The sequence below is a fragment of the Salminus brasiliensis genome, chromosome 1, assembly GCF_030463535.1.
Source record: "Salminus brasiliensis chromosome 1, fSalBra1.hap2, whole genome shotgun sequence".
Lineage (NCBI taxonomy): Eukaryota > Metazoa > Chordata > Actinopteri > Characiformes > Bryconidae > Salminus > Salminus brasiliensis.
This window is the reverse complement of record NC_132878.1, coordinates 82,870,140-82,884,511: the sequence shown is the minus strand read 5'-3', so window position 1 is coordinate 82,884,511 and position 14,372 is coordinate 82,870,140. Positions and strand designations below refer to the sequence as shown.

The following is a 14,372-nucleotide window of genomic DNA, read 5'->3' as shown; positions in this document are numbered from 1 at the left end:
GAGGAGAGAGAGAGAGAGAGAGAGAGAGAGAGCGAGGAGAGAGAGAGAGAGAGAGAGAGCGAGCGCAAGAGAGAAAAAGGAAGAATTCAAATGAGGCTCTTTCGGGTTGAACGGGATTTCAATGGGTAGCGTTTTGTGTAAAATCTTTTCATCACCCAAGAAAAGCTTAACTGACACTGAGCGCGGCGCATTTGAATGCAGCTCTGCACGTTGCCATGGCAGCGCTTCTGTTTGCGATATATCTACGAATAGGAGAAAAAGGAAAAATCCGGAATGCTCTTTGTACCTCGTGCTTTCCTCTGTTGGATCCTTATCATCAATGACTGCAATTGCCACCAATTTACCTGTCGAGGCAGAGAGAGGAGAGAAGGAGGTGGTGGGGGGGAGCGTCAACTTTAGTGGCTTGGAAGAAAAGAGGAACAGCAGTCATTGCCTAAAACTAAGCTTAGGAAAATCAGACATTTCTACAATAATAATAGTTTTTATGCCTAATTACTGATTAAGGGGGAAAAACACAGAGCTTTCATCTGGGCTTAGAAAAGAGACTTAAGTGATTTGATGCCTCTAGTGAATGGATTAATGTGTTTGCATGCTGGTGGCATTCTGCGCTACTTGGGAAGTCAGAACGGATAAATAGAGAATCCATGAGCACCCCCTGGTGGAATCGAGCTTGCTTTACACAAATGGTGTCAGGAGACGCATGTTCTCAAAACATGAACATGTTCAGGGCTCCCACTCTTTTTATGAAAACATTTCCCATTAACTTTTTTATGCCTTCCATAGAATGATTACAATGAATGTGTTAAAAGCCTGAATATAAATCGGTGTTCGAGTTACAGCCATTAGTCGATAAGATGCTGTTCCCTCTGTAAATTCTGTGTTTTCCCAAATGTAAAGTTTCTTGGTCGCTCTTGATAAACTGAACAATCCAGGATCTGACACTTTTTTCCCCTCTTTTTTATTTCTTATTTTCCTTGAAATCAAGCATTTATATTTCAGATTTTCCAGGACACATGGGAACTTAAAGATTAACCCAATTTCATTTTATCATAAATATAAATATACAGCATCCCCTTTCCTTTATAACAGAATCATCCTGACATAAGAATTACATCAGTCTCTTCTTCATCCTGTTCATTTTAGCCCACTCTTCCAATAACTTTGCGCTCAGTGTCCAAGCACAACACAGAAAACTCTGTCACTCTCACATTCCAGGATGACTGTAAGAGCGCACTGGTCCAAATCTGTGTGTGACTGGTTCAACAGACATGACAGAACACTGGGACACTTTAATTGGCTGGCAAAACCATCAGACCTTGATCCCAATTCAATCCGGAACAGCAGGTGAAACACCAAAATAGCCACACTCAAACTCTAGCAGAAATGTGAACCTAGCTCAGGTAAAGTGGGCTAAAATAGACAAGGCTTGTCTCGGGAGGCCGCTGTAATCCTTTCCTGACCGGATTAATGCTGTTATTAAAGCAAGGGAACACATAATCAAGCATTAAAAAAGAAAAAGAAATGATGTACATGACTGTGGGCTTATTTCTGACACCGTTTGTGACCGTTCTACATTGGGAATGTCCATACCTTTGAATTTTAACCATACTGCCTCACAAACACTGCAAAAGATTGTCAATGTGTTTTTCTTTTTTAATAAATCTAAAAAAAATCTTGCCGATATAGTCCTGTCTTATCCAGTGATCTCTCATGAAAATCAGAAATATGCGAACACTCGAGCTCAAATTTGTTCATCCATCCATAGTCTTATCCGCTTCCTACTGGTCAGGGTATTTGTGGGTCTGAAGCCTAGATGGGATCATCTGGGGCAAGGCAGAAATACCCTTCGGACATGGTGCATGTTCATCACAGGGTACCTCAAACCCTATTCATTCTCACACTCACTCCTATGGACAATTTAGAACAGCCAATCCACCTACCATATGTGCTTTTAGGAGACGGGAAGAAACTAGAGTACATGAAGGAAACCAGCAGAGACATGGGAAGAACACACCTCCAGACAGTTACCAGAGTGAGGATTGAATCCACAACCTCAGGCCTCTGCACTACGTGCAGTGCCGCCATGACGCCCCCAAACAGGTTTACATCAATTATAAATTCTAGGGATGCTGATTCTAGAGGTTTACTTCTAGTTGGCAGTGCAGCAGTTCTAAAGGAGGACTGTTATTTAACTGAGCTAAACCAGTCTGTATAGATCATCATAAGAGCTCTGTAGAATTATTTACATAACTGGTGCACAGTACAAACATTGTTACATTATTATTAATGTACTAACACAAGGCACATATTTGGGCACTACTTATTCCAGCTGTCCTGAAAAGCATCTTTTTTTTCGAGACACAGTAATCTGGATTTTGTTCCTTATTACGATCATAATTTAGACAAAACCTACTCTTCAATTCAAGGAACGTGAGTGCTGCAAAATAAAGTACCATTAAAAAAAATCTATTTTACATAAGTAAAACTATTAAAATGTTTTTTGTTCTTAATTCAAAATTAAACAACTTTTAAAGCAAGCAAGCAAGTAAGCTGTTTATAGGTTTCGACACAAAAAGCCTCATAATAAAATACATGTTAATACGTATTCTAGATGCATGCAATGGCCATTTGTTCCATGTGTACTCATAAGGGGATAAATGGCTTGTTTATGTTTTTTTAAGGAACCCTGATGGTGTTTGTTGTAATGGTAGACAGTACCAGTCTCTCCCAGCTCGTAGAGTGTGAAGCCATCAATCTGCAGGTAGCCCTGGAAACGTTCCCGGTTCACCCATGAAGATAAGCTGCCATCTTCGTACTCTGCAACACCAAACAGAAGCAGACGTAACAAGATTAGGGTTGCTCCTCAGAAACCAGTGAACATGTGCTACTGTGTAAACACAACACACCTCCAGTTTCCTAATAAAGCAAAGTAGAGGACTGTGAAAGCAGTCAAGTAGTTCATTTCTTAAACCATTTAAAGAAAAAAAAAAAGTTTTGATTTCTGATTTCTCTTTTGGCTTTCCAATCTCATCTCCATCTGGCTGCATGGGTATTGTGACACAGTGCTTTTTTTAAGCCTGAGGAGGAGAATTCAATCAAAGTTCGGACTGCTGGCTGTGGCGGCAACAGAGGTAATTGAAGAAGCGCAGTCGGACAAATGTTTTGACAAATGTTTGCCTTTGGGAGAGACGTTCCCAAACGACAGGCTATTAATGAAGGCTAGCTCCTGCAAACACCCTCCTGTGCGTCAAAGTTAACCACGTGCTAATGTTTGGAGTATTCGAGGTATGCTTAAAAAATGCTAATGATCTCAAGCATCGTTAATCATGTTTAAAAAGGCTTTACAAATATTTGAAATGTGGGGACACTGAGCGATTTAGATGGAAAGCATTACTACCATTTGCCTGGACAGATAAACTAAGCATCACATCTCTTGCTGGTACCATGCAAAACACAGCTTAAAAAAATAGGCTGAATACACTGCATAAGAAGATGGCTTTCACTGCTTCAACTCCCAACCTGGTACGAACTGAGAACATGGCAATCACTTAGACCTTAATGATCATATTTCTAAGGCTCTAAGACATAAAATTAAATGACAGGAATGAAAACAAAGAGAGGTAATTGGGGGTCAACTACAGCAATAAGTGCCCATTTAAATCATTAGCAAGATCTAATCCCAGCCATCCACCACCTGAATCACAAGCAGATTCACTTGTCAGTCATGGGCCGCCGCAGAGCTTTGAAGAGAAGCACTCGGCGATATCCTTTCAACTAATTCATGAAATTCCTTTATGATCAAGGCTCCAGGCAGTAGCTTCTGCCTGATTCAGAAATGTCCCACTTCTGCTTCTTCTTCTTAAAAAAAAAAAAAAAAAAAAAAAAAGAAGATACCAAGCACTGTAAGCTCATAACAGATTCCTTTTAAAAGCCATTTCGTAAGCTGAAAACGTGAAACTCAAACCTTATCGCTAAGCCCCTCAACTTCAGAGCTCCACAGAAGCTTCCTCGCTGATTGCAGTTGTCATTTGCTGAGAATTGTACCCCCCACCCCCAAGCAGGTACCTAATGGTTAAGGTTGAAAAATCATAGGTAGGCTTATTCATAGGTAATACCATGCATTCAGAGTAACCATAAGTGTTAACAAAGACAACTGGTTAAATAGTCAAAGTACACATAGATCTAAATGGTGACTTTTAGATGATCGAGCTGGTGAAACCAATTTCAGCATCACCTGAAGTAGCTAACATCTAGCCAACCTTACCTAGAGTAGCTCAGATGCTAAATGATTTACCGCCTAGCTAATATTGATAGCATCTCACATCATCTGTAAGATGTTAACATCTATCTAACATCAAGTAGAGTAAATGGCATCTAACTAACATCAGCTAAAGTAGAGATCAGATATCTAACAACACAGAGTAGGTAACATCAAGCCAATTTCAGTGCTTTTGCATATATATTTTGGCAGATGCAACACAAACTGTAAAATAAGAAGACAATGCAGCCAGATCTTTGTAGGATGCCTGGCACAAAAACATCTGAAGATGTTTGGACTTGTTAGCATTATGTAGAAGCTAAGAGCTTAACATGAGAATTGCTTTATTGCTAGCTACAAAGCAAGACCAGCAAAAATCACTACAGGTTTCTATGCAAACCAGGTTTCGTAACCTGGTAGTAGGCTAAAAGTCTTAAAGGTAACCCTAGCACCAAGGAGACAGCAAAAATAGTTTATATGAGCATGTAAAACTGCATCTACACCAAAAACAGCTCAAAATATTAAATAAATGAGTCTACGGCAGATAAAGCTGAATAATTATTTTTAGACACTGTCATTCATAGAAAGCACTCTAGTGCTATGTGCTGCTACATTGCTACGAAAAACTGTCATCATGCAGATAATGAGTGAAATAGGCCACTTAACTGCTTAACTGCTAATAATGAACAGTGGACTTCTAACCGATTAAAGTTCAAGAAGGAAGTCCTTCATCTGAATAGTTCCTGAAATACGAGGCAGTGGAGACAGACCCAGGTAATATTCAGGGAAGCGTTCACAGATCTTGTATGCTACTCCTCGATGAATCTTCAGGCACCTAAACCATCTGTTAACTGGAATACATTCTTGCAGGTGCTTTTTTCCTTCGTATAATTTTGTCTTATCTCCAGTGAGCAAGGCTGTTCTCTGGGTCTAATAGCTCCCAGGAGTACAGGGAAGCCGCAAAATGTGGAAGGTCTGCATGGTGGACCATAATGACCCCACAAGTCCTCCAGTCACTGGCACCCATGACAGGCTGGTATAGGCTGGAAGAGTCAGTGGTTGAGACCCGATATTGGGGGCTATTCAGCACCCAGTAAAAATCTCTATCCTTTAATAAACCCAGGGTGCACACCTCTAGCTGGTCCACTTTCACCACCAGAGCAGATCTGATTTGTAAAACTGTGCCAGTAATGTGCCAGCAATCATTTGGAACTGTAATAGAGAAGCATGGGTGGCACGCACACTCTCACTTGCAGCTGGCAAAGAACAGTTGTTTTCCAGCAGACTTTAGAAACCATCTTTTGCTTTTGTCGCACAAAACTCAACTTCACTTTACATTTGACCCTAGCACTTCTAATTCCCCACGGTCTTTGAAAAGGATCAGTTTCAGGGCTGCTCCCAGTCAGGCACTGTGTTTGTACGAACTGAATTCCACTGGGAAATACTAACCGCAGTTCCAGCATTGTTGTATCCTCTGAGCTGATATTTTTATGCTGTTTTTCAGCATGAACACTCGCTCTAAAATAAACCTTCATTATGAGCGTGAGGTGCTTGAGTGGAGGGCTTTGTTGCTTCCGTGAAGAGGGAAGCCTTCTTGACTGTTGACGGTCACTGAATGCTGATGCCCAACAGTTCAGTAGAAAAGGCATTTTTCCAAATGTGCTTATATGAGGGATATGCTCTCCTTTGTTGCCAGAGAGAACTGTGGTTAAAGCTACAATAAGGCAACTACTTCAATTCATCACATTCTCAAAAAAGAAAAAATCAAGAGGCGTGACTGGTGGTCGGTTGAAGGCTGTTATACGTTCCCTGTGTAAGTTACTCATCTCCACAATCCACTTTGTTGAATATTATAGTTTTGGCATTTGATGCATGTGACATTACAGCCTGTTTTTCTGTGCCTTGTGTACACATTCTTTTGGGCTTTTTATGCTGCTCTGGGCTGTGTGCTCAGCTTGCTAAAAATGATTACAGTAGGTTAGGCATCTGAATGCATCTTCTGCACCATAAAGGAGGACTCCTACTAGAAAGGTGCCAAGACTCATACTGGTAGAGGCTATAAAAACCTCTGTTTATGTGGCATGTCATAGATAAAAGTCACACTCTTCTGAACGCGGTGTCTGAAGTGAAGCACGTCCATGAATCTGTGATGACTCAGTTCATTTAACCCCGCAAAATGTGAGCTTCAGGGGAAAAGTAAATGAAAAACTTTACTGCCTGTGCTGCTCGATACCAAAAAAGGTCAGTAAGATCATAATCTTGAGTAACTAATAACCTGCTTATGTGGCTGTAAAGAAATTGAAATGGGACATTGTAGTTTATCAACATCTAGGATATCCAGAGAAGCTTACCCAAAACAGGGCACCGGTTTGCAGTTTAAGTACTCTTACTGTAGTGCAGTGGTTACTACCCCTCCTTCTCCTGGACACCCATCTTTCTGCAGGTTTCACACCCAACCCAAATCTAATGCCGCATTTATGATTTAAGCTTTTCAATTTAAACTTCTTCAAACTTGAACTTCTTATTTCCAACCTCAACCGGTGGGGGGGGGTTTGAAACCAGGGGGGAAAAGGATGCTCACAGTAATCTAGCACTTGTTTGACTGCAGCGAGCAGGAAAAAAAGCTCTTCAAAAGCTAGAGTATTATTTGGGTAGTGCATCGTTTATTTTAAAAGAGGATACAGGCTGTGGCAAATTCAACAATAAGACTGTGCAGAGAATGAAAATGAAAGAAAGACCAGAGTTTAATGTAAATCTTGGAATGACGGTATGGAATGACTTTGGCTTGCAGTTATCCTACAATATAGCCCCTGTGTTTGGCTTTATCATATGCAAATGTCAACAGGCTGCTTGAGAACCTTAAAATCAGGCCATTATTTCCTGTTCAGGTGTGTGCTGGCATGCTAGTGTGATGTCAAACATCTGAAGTTATAAGTTGGGTGTCCTTGCAAATGAATTTTTCCAACTTGAAAGCTCTCACTTGGTCATAAGCGCAGCATAACACACCTCCTGAAGGCAAAATCAATTACAGTTGGAGCTACTTTCTACAGGGAGGTAAATCTCCAGAAGCTAGGTGGATGACCACTGGTTTAGTGCATTATACACATGATTTGGGTCATCAAACATTTAACCAGATGTGAATGAAAAATGACATATGGGAAACGAGGCTGATCAAGGTATGTTTTAAATGGATCAGGTATCAGCAATTTTTTTTTATCCCAATCCAGTTCGCATCCCTAGTTTTTATGTCTAACAAAACACCCTCTGGTGTCCTCTAGGTGCCATAAACAGACATTAGTGAAGTCTCAGAAGATAATAAAGCAGTTTATAGTTTGTAGTAAGGAACTACTTTACAAATGAACATAAAACAGTAACATAATATCAGTTTGAGCCACTTTTCTGCCCATGCCACCAAAACTATGTGGGGAAATGCCATTTTGAATTATGGCTGATAAACCTAAAACTATGGCCATACTCTCTCTCCAGGCGCCTGTTAGCTGTTGTGGTAGAGCCAGGGACGCAAAACTTTCCTCTGAGCGTGTCAACTGACCAGCAGATTGAAGACTGGTGGTGGCTGGCATCACATTAATCAGAGAGGACAGATCACTTGCTCTAAAAATGACTGTTTTTCACATTTCTTCCTTATCAAGTCATTGTTGCTTCCAAGCTTTTGGGCTTCAGTGTAAGCCAGGTGAAAAGCTGAAAAGATGAGAAATACATTCTGCCCGCACAAAACTGAATTTTACAACAGAACATTTCTGTCAGCGCCCACAAACAACAAGAAGCAGAAACCTTTCCCTACAAGACCAAACAGATCTGTCAGTGCTTCACCAAAGTGGCAGGCCGAGGCCAAACCCCCCCCATACACACACACACACACACAAAACCTGGCTAACAAGGTCAGCTCCCAAAAACCTTTAAAAGAAAAAAAGAAAAAAAAAAAAAACTAAAAAAGAAAAAAAATAGATGCTTTCTCCGCATCTGTTTTTCATCAACATGAGGACGTTTTCCCTCTTCCACTTGCAGCCTTCCCACACAGAAGCAGTGTAGGTGTTCCAGAATAGGCAAATCAGCCCCTGCAGACATCTATTCCTGGTCATCCACACAGAAAAGCGCTTTACACTCATTTACTGCCTCTAATTTACATTTCTAGCAGAGTTATCTCATGCCTCTTAGCAGCAGATAAAACCATTACCAAAACAAGAGTGAAAGGGGGGGGGGGGTAAAGAGGAAAAAAAAATAAAGAAAAAAATAAAATAAAATAAAATCCGGACCACCTTCATGGGCCAGTCTCTTAATATCTTGCACACCTCTTCAGTCAGACCTTAAAGCACTTATCTGCAGGAGGAGAAAAGCTTTTTCTATGGGAAAAGAAAATAAGGATCTGTAAGCTGTATATTTTAAGGCCGTGTCTCAGTTTAAGAGCAGCCCTGGATGTGCTCGCGATCTCTGAGGGATCTTTTATAAGGAAAAGAGAGACAAAAAGGAAAAAGGAACCTCTCTCCTCATGTTGTGGCATTGGCGTGCCCAAAACTGCAGCACTTAGGCAGGTGAAAAATGGATGAGAAGCCGCAGATGTTTTTTTCTCTTCACACCCCCCCCCCCTTGCCGCGTCCTCCAGAGTGGACTTTGAAGTTCGCTCACAGCTGTAAAACAATCAAACTTCTGACAGCGCACCGTCAAATAGGGTTGCCGCAAAGTGGGCCGCCTTGTTTGGACAGCAAACTGGCTTTGTGCTTATCCAATCTCTGACGTGACAGCCTGCCTCCATCTCTCTCTCCTTCTCTCTCTCTCACCGGCTCGTTCACCCGCTCTCTCGCTCAGAGACAGGAAAAGGATGTTTCAGGATTTAAGCTCTCCTTTGTTCATGTGGAACTGGCAATATAATTCCACACGCAGCGTGAATACGCAGAAAGGGATGTGGCGTCTGAACACACACAGGCATATTAATTAAAAACACTTGGCTCTGCACTGACGGACGCATGCACTAATAGCTGGCTGATGAGCGCAATCTAAAATTCAAAACACAAGACATATATACAGAGCTTTCCTTTAATGCTGGTGCTGTGCTACTTCTGCAAAATGGAAACCGAGCAGGTGCCCCTGGGAGGCCCGGGAGGCCATTTCCCCACAGCCACCACAGATACAGAGAAAAGCAGCCAAAACGAAGCTGCTGACATACTGTTTGATTTTCCCACTACATTAGCAGTGAATTTCAATGATGGTTCAATTTAGGTTTTGTTGCAATTTATGTAACAACTGAAATCACTGCCCACACATTCATTTCAAAGTCATGCACTTCAGCAAACATACAAGTGCACACACAGTACACTTTGATGGCCACACCAAGTAATTATCTAATAAAAGATGAACATCAGTCGATATCACTCAATTAGTTAGAAATCAACCACATGGGTACTGAGGCAGTACCAGCAGACATACAACAAAAATGTAACTTCAACTCCAAATATAGATTATCAGGCAAGACATACTTGCTAAGCTTGATGTGTTTAGCACTGGAGCTATGGGGAGGGTCTTTGGGTGGCCAACAGTGACCGGAGCCCGAATGAGCACAACTGGGTGGGTAGATGGGGCTTTCTCCCCCTAATCATTCTTAAGCGATGCTGGCCGGCACAGGAGTTGGAGGCGGTGGCTGGCTTTGCATGCATCAGGGAAGAAGTGTGAAGTCCTTACGAAGAAGTGGGTTAATTGGCTGTACCGAAAAAGTGAAAAAATATTCGACAAACAAATCCACACAGGGTACATGGAGATACAGAACCAGCACTGAAAGGGGGGTGGGGGATCATGTGGAATGAGGTCATAGAGCGATATTACAGGACTTTAAACAAATATGACTATACACAGCGTCAGTTCTTGTGAGAGGTCTTGTGCATGACCATGGCAAATATGCCATTCTCCCTATTACAAGTCAGTGGAGCATCAGCATAACTAATAACCACTGCTGTATACACACACTGTGATTCTAATGTGTTTTTACAGTGCAAGAACATTTATGCTGAAGGTCGAGGAGTCATGACAAACAGCTTTAGTTCCAATTACATGGAAATCATCCCACTGCTGTAAGAGAGGTCTGCACATTCTGAAACACAACAAGCATCACTACATGGAAATGTGTTATGCATCACCATACAGCGAGTCTCTACACTGTTATCAACGCCACTCAACACAAATGCACACACACACAATCATACTGCTAATGAGAAGCTTACAGTGGGAGAAACCGCTACATGCAAATGTGGTGCTAAGCGACCGATCTCAACAGCAAGCGAGAACCAAATGAAACAGCAGCCCTGCTGTTGTAAACTGAACACTCACACGGCCACAAGCAGGAACTCGGAGCAGACGACTTCAGCAGGTAATGGGAACAAAGTGGGAGGGTGGTTAAAGGTAGTACGTTAAAAGTATTTTTCCTTTCTAACTAGGATTTAAAATTGCTGTGATGATGCATATAAGCCTGTTGTGTAAAACATGAGCAGTAAGATGACTGTCAAACATGTTGTAACACTAGGCAGTGTTGCTAAAATTCAGTATAAGAGGACAGATATTTTTCCTAAGAAGAAGTGAACACTAACTTAATGAGCACATGCTGAGTACCGGTACTGTTTGTCAAAAGAGCTTCTTACCAACTTGAAATTTTGCTTGTATGATTGGGCCATTCTGTCCTGCTTGTCTTAAAGGAAAAGTTTATCAAAAATATATCACTTACCCCAGATGCATTTGATCAGTCAAGACATGTTGGGTATCTAAAGTGTGCTTCTGTAGCTTACAATGGGAGATGCTAGGCTAATGATGCCATCACAAACTTCTCATGTCTACACATCTTAACATGTCTTTCAACCAGTGAAATTTAAATTAAGTCTGTGTGATTAAATTCATCTAATTTAAAAAAACACATGCTCATAACGGTCATATATAATATCCAACGGCTTGAAAGAAGAGAACAGTTAATGTCGATTTCATGCCACTTTAGATGAAAAATATTCACAGTGGGTGTCAAAGCCTGAGCATGAAGGGGTTAACCTACAAGGCCTTGCTGTTAAATGCTAAAGTCGATGTCATCTATTAGTCATTTTTCCCCTTTTGACAATTCCAGCTCAGCCCTCAAGACCATGACAACGCTCAACAGATGTGAGACACTTCGCATCCAGGTCCTCGAGGACGTGGTGGCGAGCGGGCTATTTGTGGTCTGTGTGACCTGCGATGACCTTTTCCTACTGGGCTACTGGTGGAACACAGAGCCGTTCCAGAATGAGCTGTTGGAGCAGACTGGCACGCTGAGAACCACCGGGCCAGACCATAGCCTGGGGCTGGAATTTGTGCTGAGAGTCAGGCACAGAGCACCTGGCCTGGGAAATGCTCACTACTGGAGTCCCTTCATCCTCAGGCTGTGTCTGGATGCCTTGCGCTTCCGCTTCCTGTTGCCACCTTGGGCACAGGCTATGGGCATTCAGGAGGCAATGCAAGAGGCTGGGGAGCTTGAGCTACAGCGGTGGGGAACGCAGAATCGAAACTAACTTAACCGATGAAAACTGGTATTTAGCTACACTGCATGGATCAATATTTGTTCAGAGTTTCAGAACTCATTAAAAAAAAAAAAAAAGAAAAAAGAATAGTCACTCTAGACAACTTGCTAAGAGTTCATTTGGACTTCAGATAACAAATATTGACTTGGTTTCCAAGCAGTTTATTATAAATGAAGGCTTGCTCTTAGAATCACAAATGAATTGTGTAAGATCGTCAAAATACATTTATTTTTCCAAGTTGTCTGGCTTGCCTAATCTGGACTTGTGATATTGATTTTGGTCTTCTGAAGGCTTCATTTTATGTTTGTTATTTTTCCTCAACTCTGCTTCATTGTAACAGTTGAAAACTAGGGGCCAAGAAAAGAAGGAAAAAACAAACAAAAACACTGACAGGACTTCACAATATTCTTTCCAGCCTCAAACTACCTCCCAGCAGAACAAGTGGTGCAGTTGCAAATGCACAGGTGAGGCAGCGGTCAAGAGAAGACGGGACAGCAGACCAGCCTAGTGTGTTTACTTTTCATGTGAGGAGTGTGGTCTGCAGAGATGCAGTTGCGATCAGAAGTTCAGAAGTTTACATGTACATAAATGTCATGAAAATACTAAGCTTTCACTGATTTCTTAGAGCTGTTCTTTTTCTATGGCAGGAGAAGCGCACATCATGTCTTTAATAGAAAAGGAACTTCAAAGAATTTAGTTAAATTTGGATTTTTCAGTGTGTGTGTGTGTGTGTGTGTGTGTGGGGGGGAGGGGTCAACACATGGTCCAACAACCACAACCAGCAGTCATTTCAATTATGCATGTGATGCAGTATCAGTATTTCACAAAAATGGATATAAGAAAGCATTTGTCCTTCATTACCATGGTACATGTATGAAAGGGGAATTATTATGGGCAGGACATTAAGATTTATATCAAGATCTGAGTGGATGGTGAAAAGTAGGCATTTCAAAACAGACATGAAGTTAAAGCCAGTGTGCCGTCAACTAAAGGTGAGAACTTGCCTCCTCCTTGCCACCCAAAATACTGATGATGGACATAATCCACTTCAATATGTGCTACTTTTTTCAATATGTGCTAAGGATTGTTGTGCTGAATCATATACATCAGCCAGCTGAGAAATGCAAAAGAAAAACAAAAATCACAGTTAGTACAGAGCAATGAGCAACAGCTGCTGCCTCCTTTGGTTTGATTCTCCATTCAAGCAGAACACCAAGTTTTATCAGTAAGAGTCCTGAGGTGTAGATTTGCCTACTTCTGTAACACGATTACAACCTGGCTTTTTTATTTTTTAAGTTTTTAGAGTTTTGTGTGACAATGAAACTTAGCAAAAATACACTACAAAAACACTAAAAAGTAAGATAATTAACCTTTAAGAGTAGGTTGTCAAAATGTACATGCAACTTTAATAATTAAAGACAAATACTGAACAGAGGACCGAGAAAGGGACTGACTGTGGTTTCATACACATTTATGTGGGAAATATCACTTTTTAGTAAATAAAAAAAAATATTCATAGACCCCAACCGAGAACCTTTCTGACAGAAGCATTAGTACACCAGGTGCAATTCAAGTGCTACATGTGATTCTACACACAGACATTATAGCCTTTATCACTACAATTTTTTTTACAAAAAAAATTAAAATAAATAAATAAATAAAGGAGCTTCTAAAACATTTCATTTCACCACTGGTCATAATGAAACATTCAGATGAATCATCACTCACCATCATAAGTGAAGTAGCTGCCGTCCTTGAAGACAACTACTGAGGGCAGTTCAGGCAAAGTCACAGACTGCAAGAGATGGGGGAGAAGAGCATGAGCAAGAAAGAGTCAGATTTGTCGGATGAATACCTTCATGGATTTTTCCATTTCAGTGACTTAAACTTACAGACAGCATTTTGTGCATTATGGTTGATTTCATAACAGGATACATCTCTCTAAAGATGCCAAAGGCATAGCTTTAGCAAAAGTTTAAACTAAACGTTGATTCTGAAAAGTGATGTTTGACATTAAACATTATGATTAATCATTGAGACAGCAATAAAGCATCATAATTGTTGCTCATAGCTTACACACAAATATAGGCAATGAAGCAAGAGGTCTATAACCAAAGAAACATTCAAGAAACTATGAGGAACACAGATATAAAACATTCATATTGACAACAGTTAAAAGAGATTAAAGAGATGGAATTATCATCATCATATGACATAACATTTTACATTAACACTTAGTGACACACTTAGTTTGTTCACCCCTTTATAGGTGAAAAATGAGACATAAACTGTTTAGAACTACAGACCTTAGTTACACTAGCTTATAGCATTTTCTAAGAGAAAAGCACAAACTCACTTATGGCACATTTTGCACTCACAAAATGTGCAACAATCTTTATGCAGCGCAGCTAGACAGTTTGCAAACTATAGACAATACTTTAAGTCCCAAAACTAGATAAATAATGCAACAAAATAGTCTTAATATTTTCTTATTGAGCAAAATCATACAGCTTTATCCAAGTGTTTCTGTAAATTGGTAATCAATCTTACACAGAATTTACGCTCTGAAT

The 14,372-nt window shown here is 40.7% G+C and overlaps 1 protein-coding gene across 1 annotated transcript in view; it reads right to left on the bottom strand.

The window, feature by feature from the left end:
• The window catches only part of tmx3b (thioredoxin related transmembrane protein 3b), a 59,885-nt gene that overhangs the window by 28,336 nt on the left and 17,177 nt on the right, over positions 1-14,372 (bottom strand). The window contains exons 9-11 of the mRNA XM_072691214.1: positions 13,531-13,597; positions 2,719-2,817; positions 287-344 (exon numbers count right to left, since the gene is read on the bottom strand). Of these exons, the coding sequence (XP_072547315.1) occupies positions 287-344; positions 2,719-2,817; positions 13,531-13,597 (224 nt within the window). The remainder of the gene's footprint in view (positions 1-286; positions 345-2,718; positions 2,818-13,530; positions 13,598-14,372) is intronic.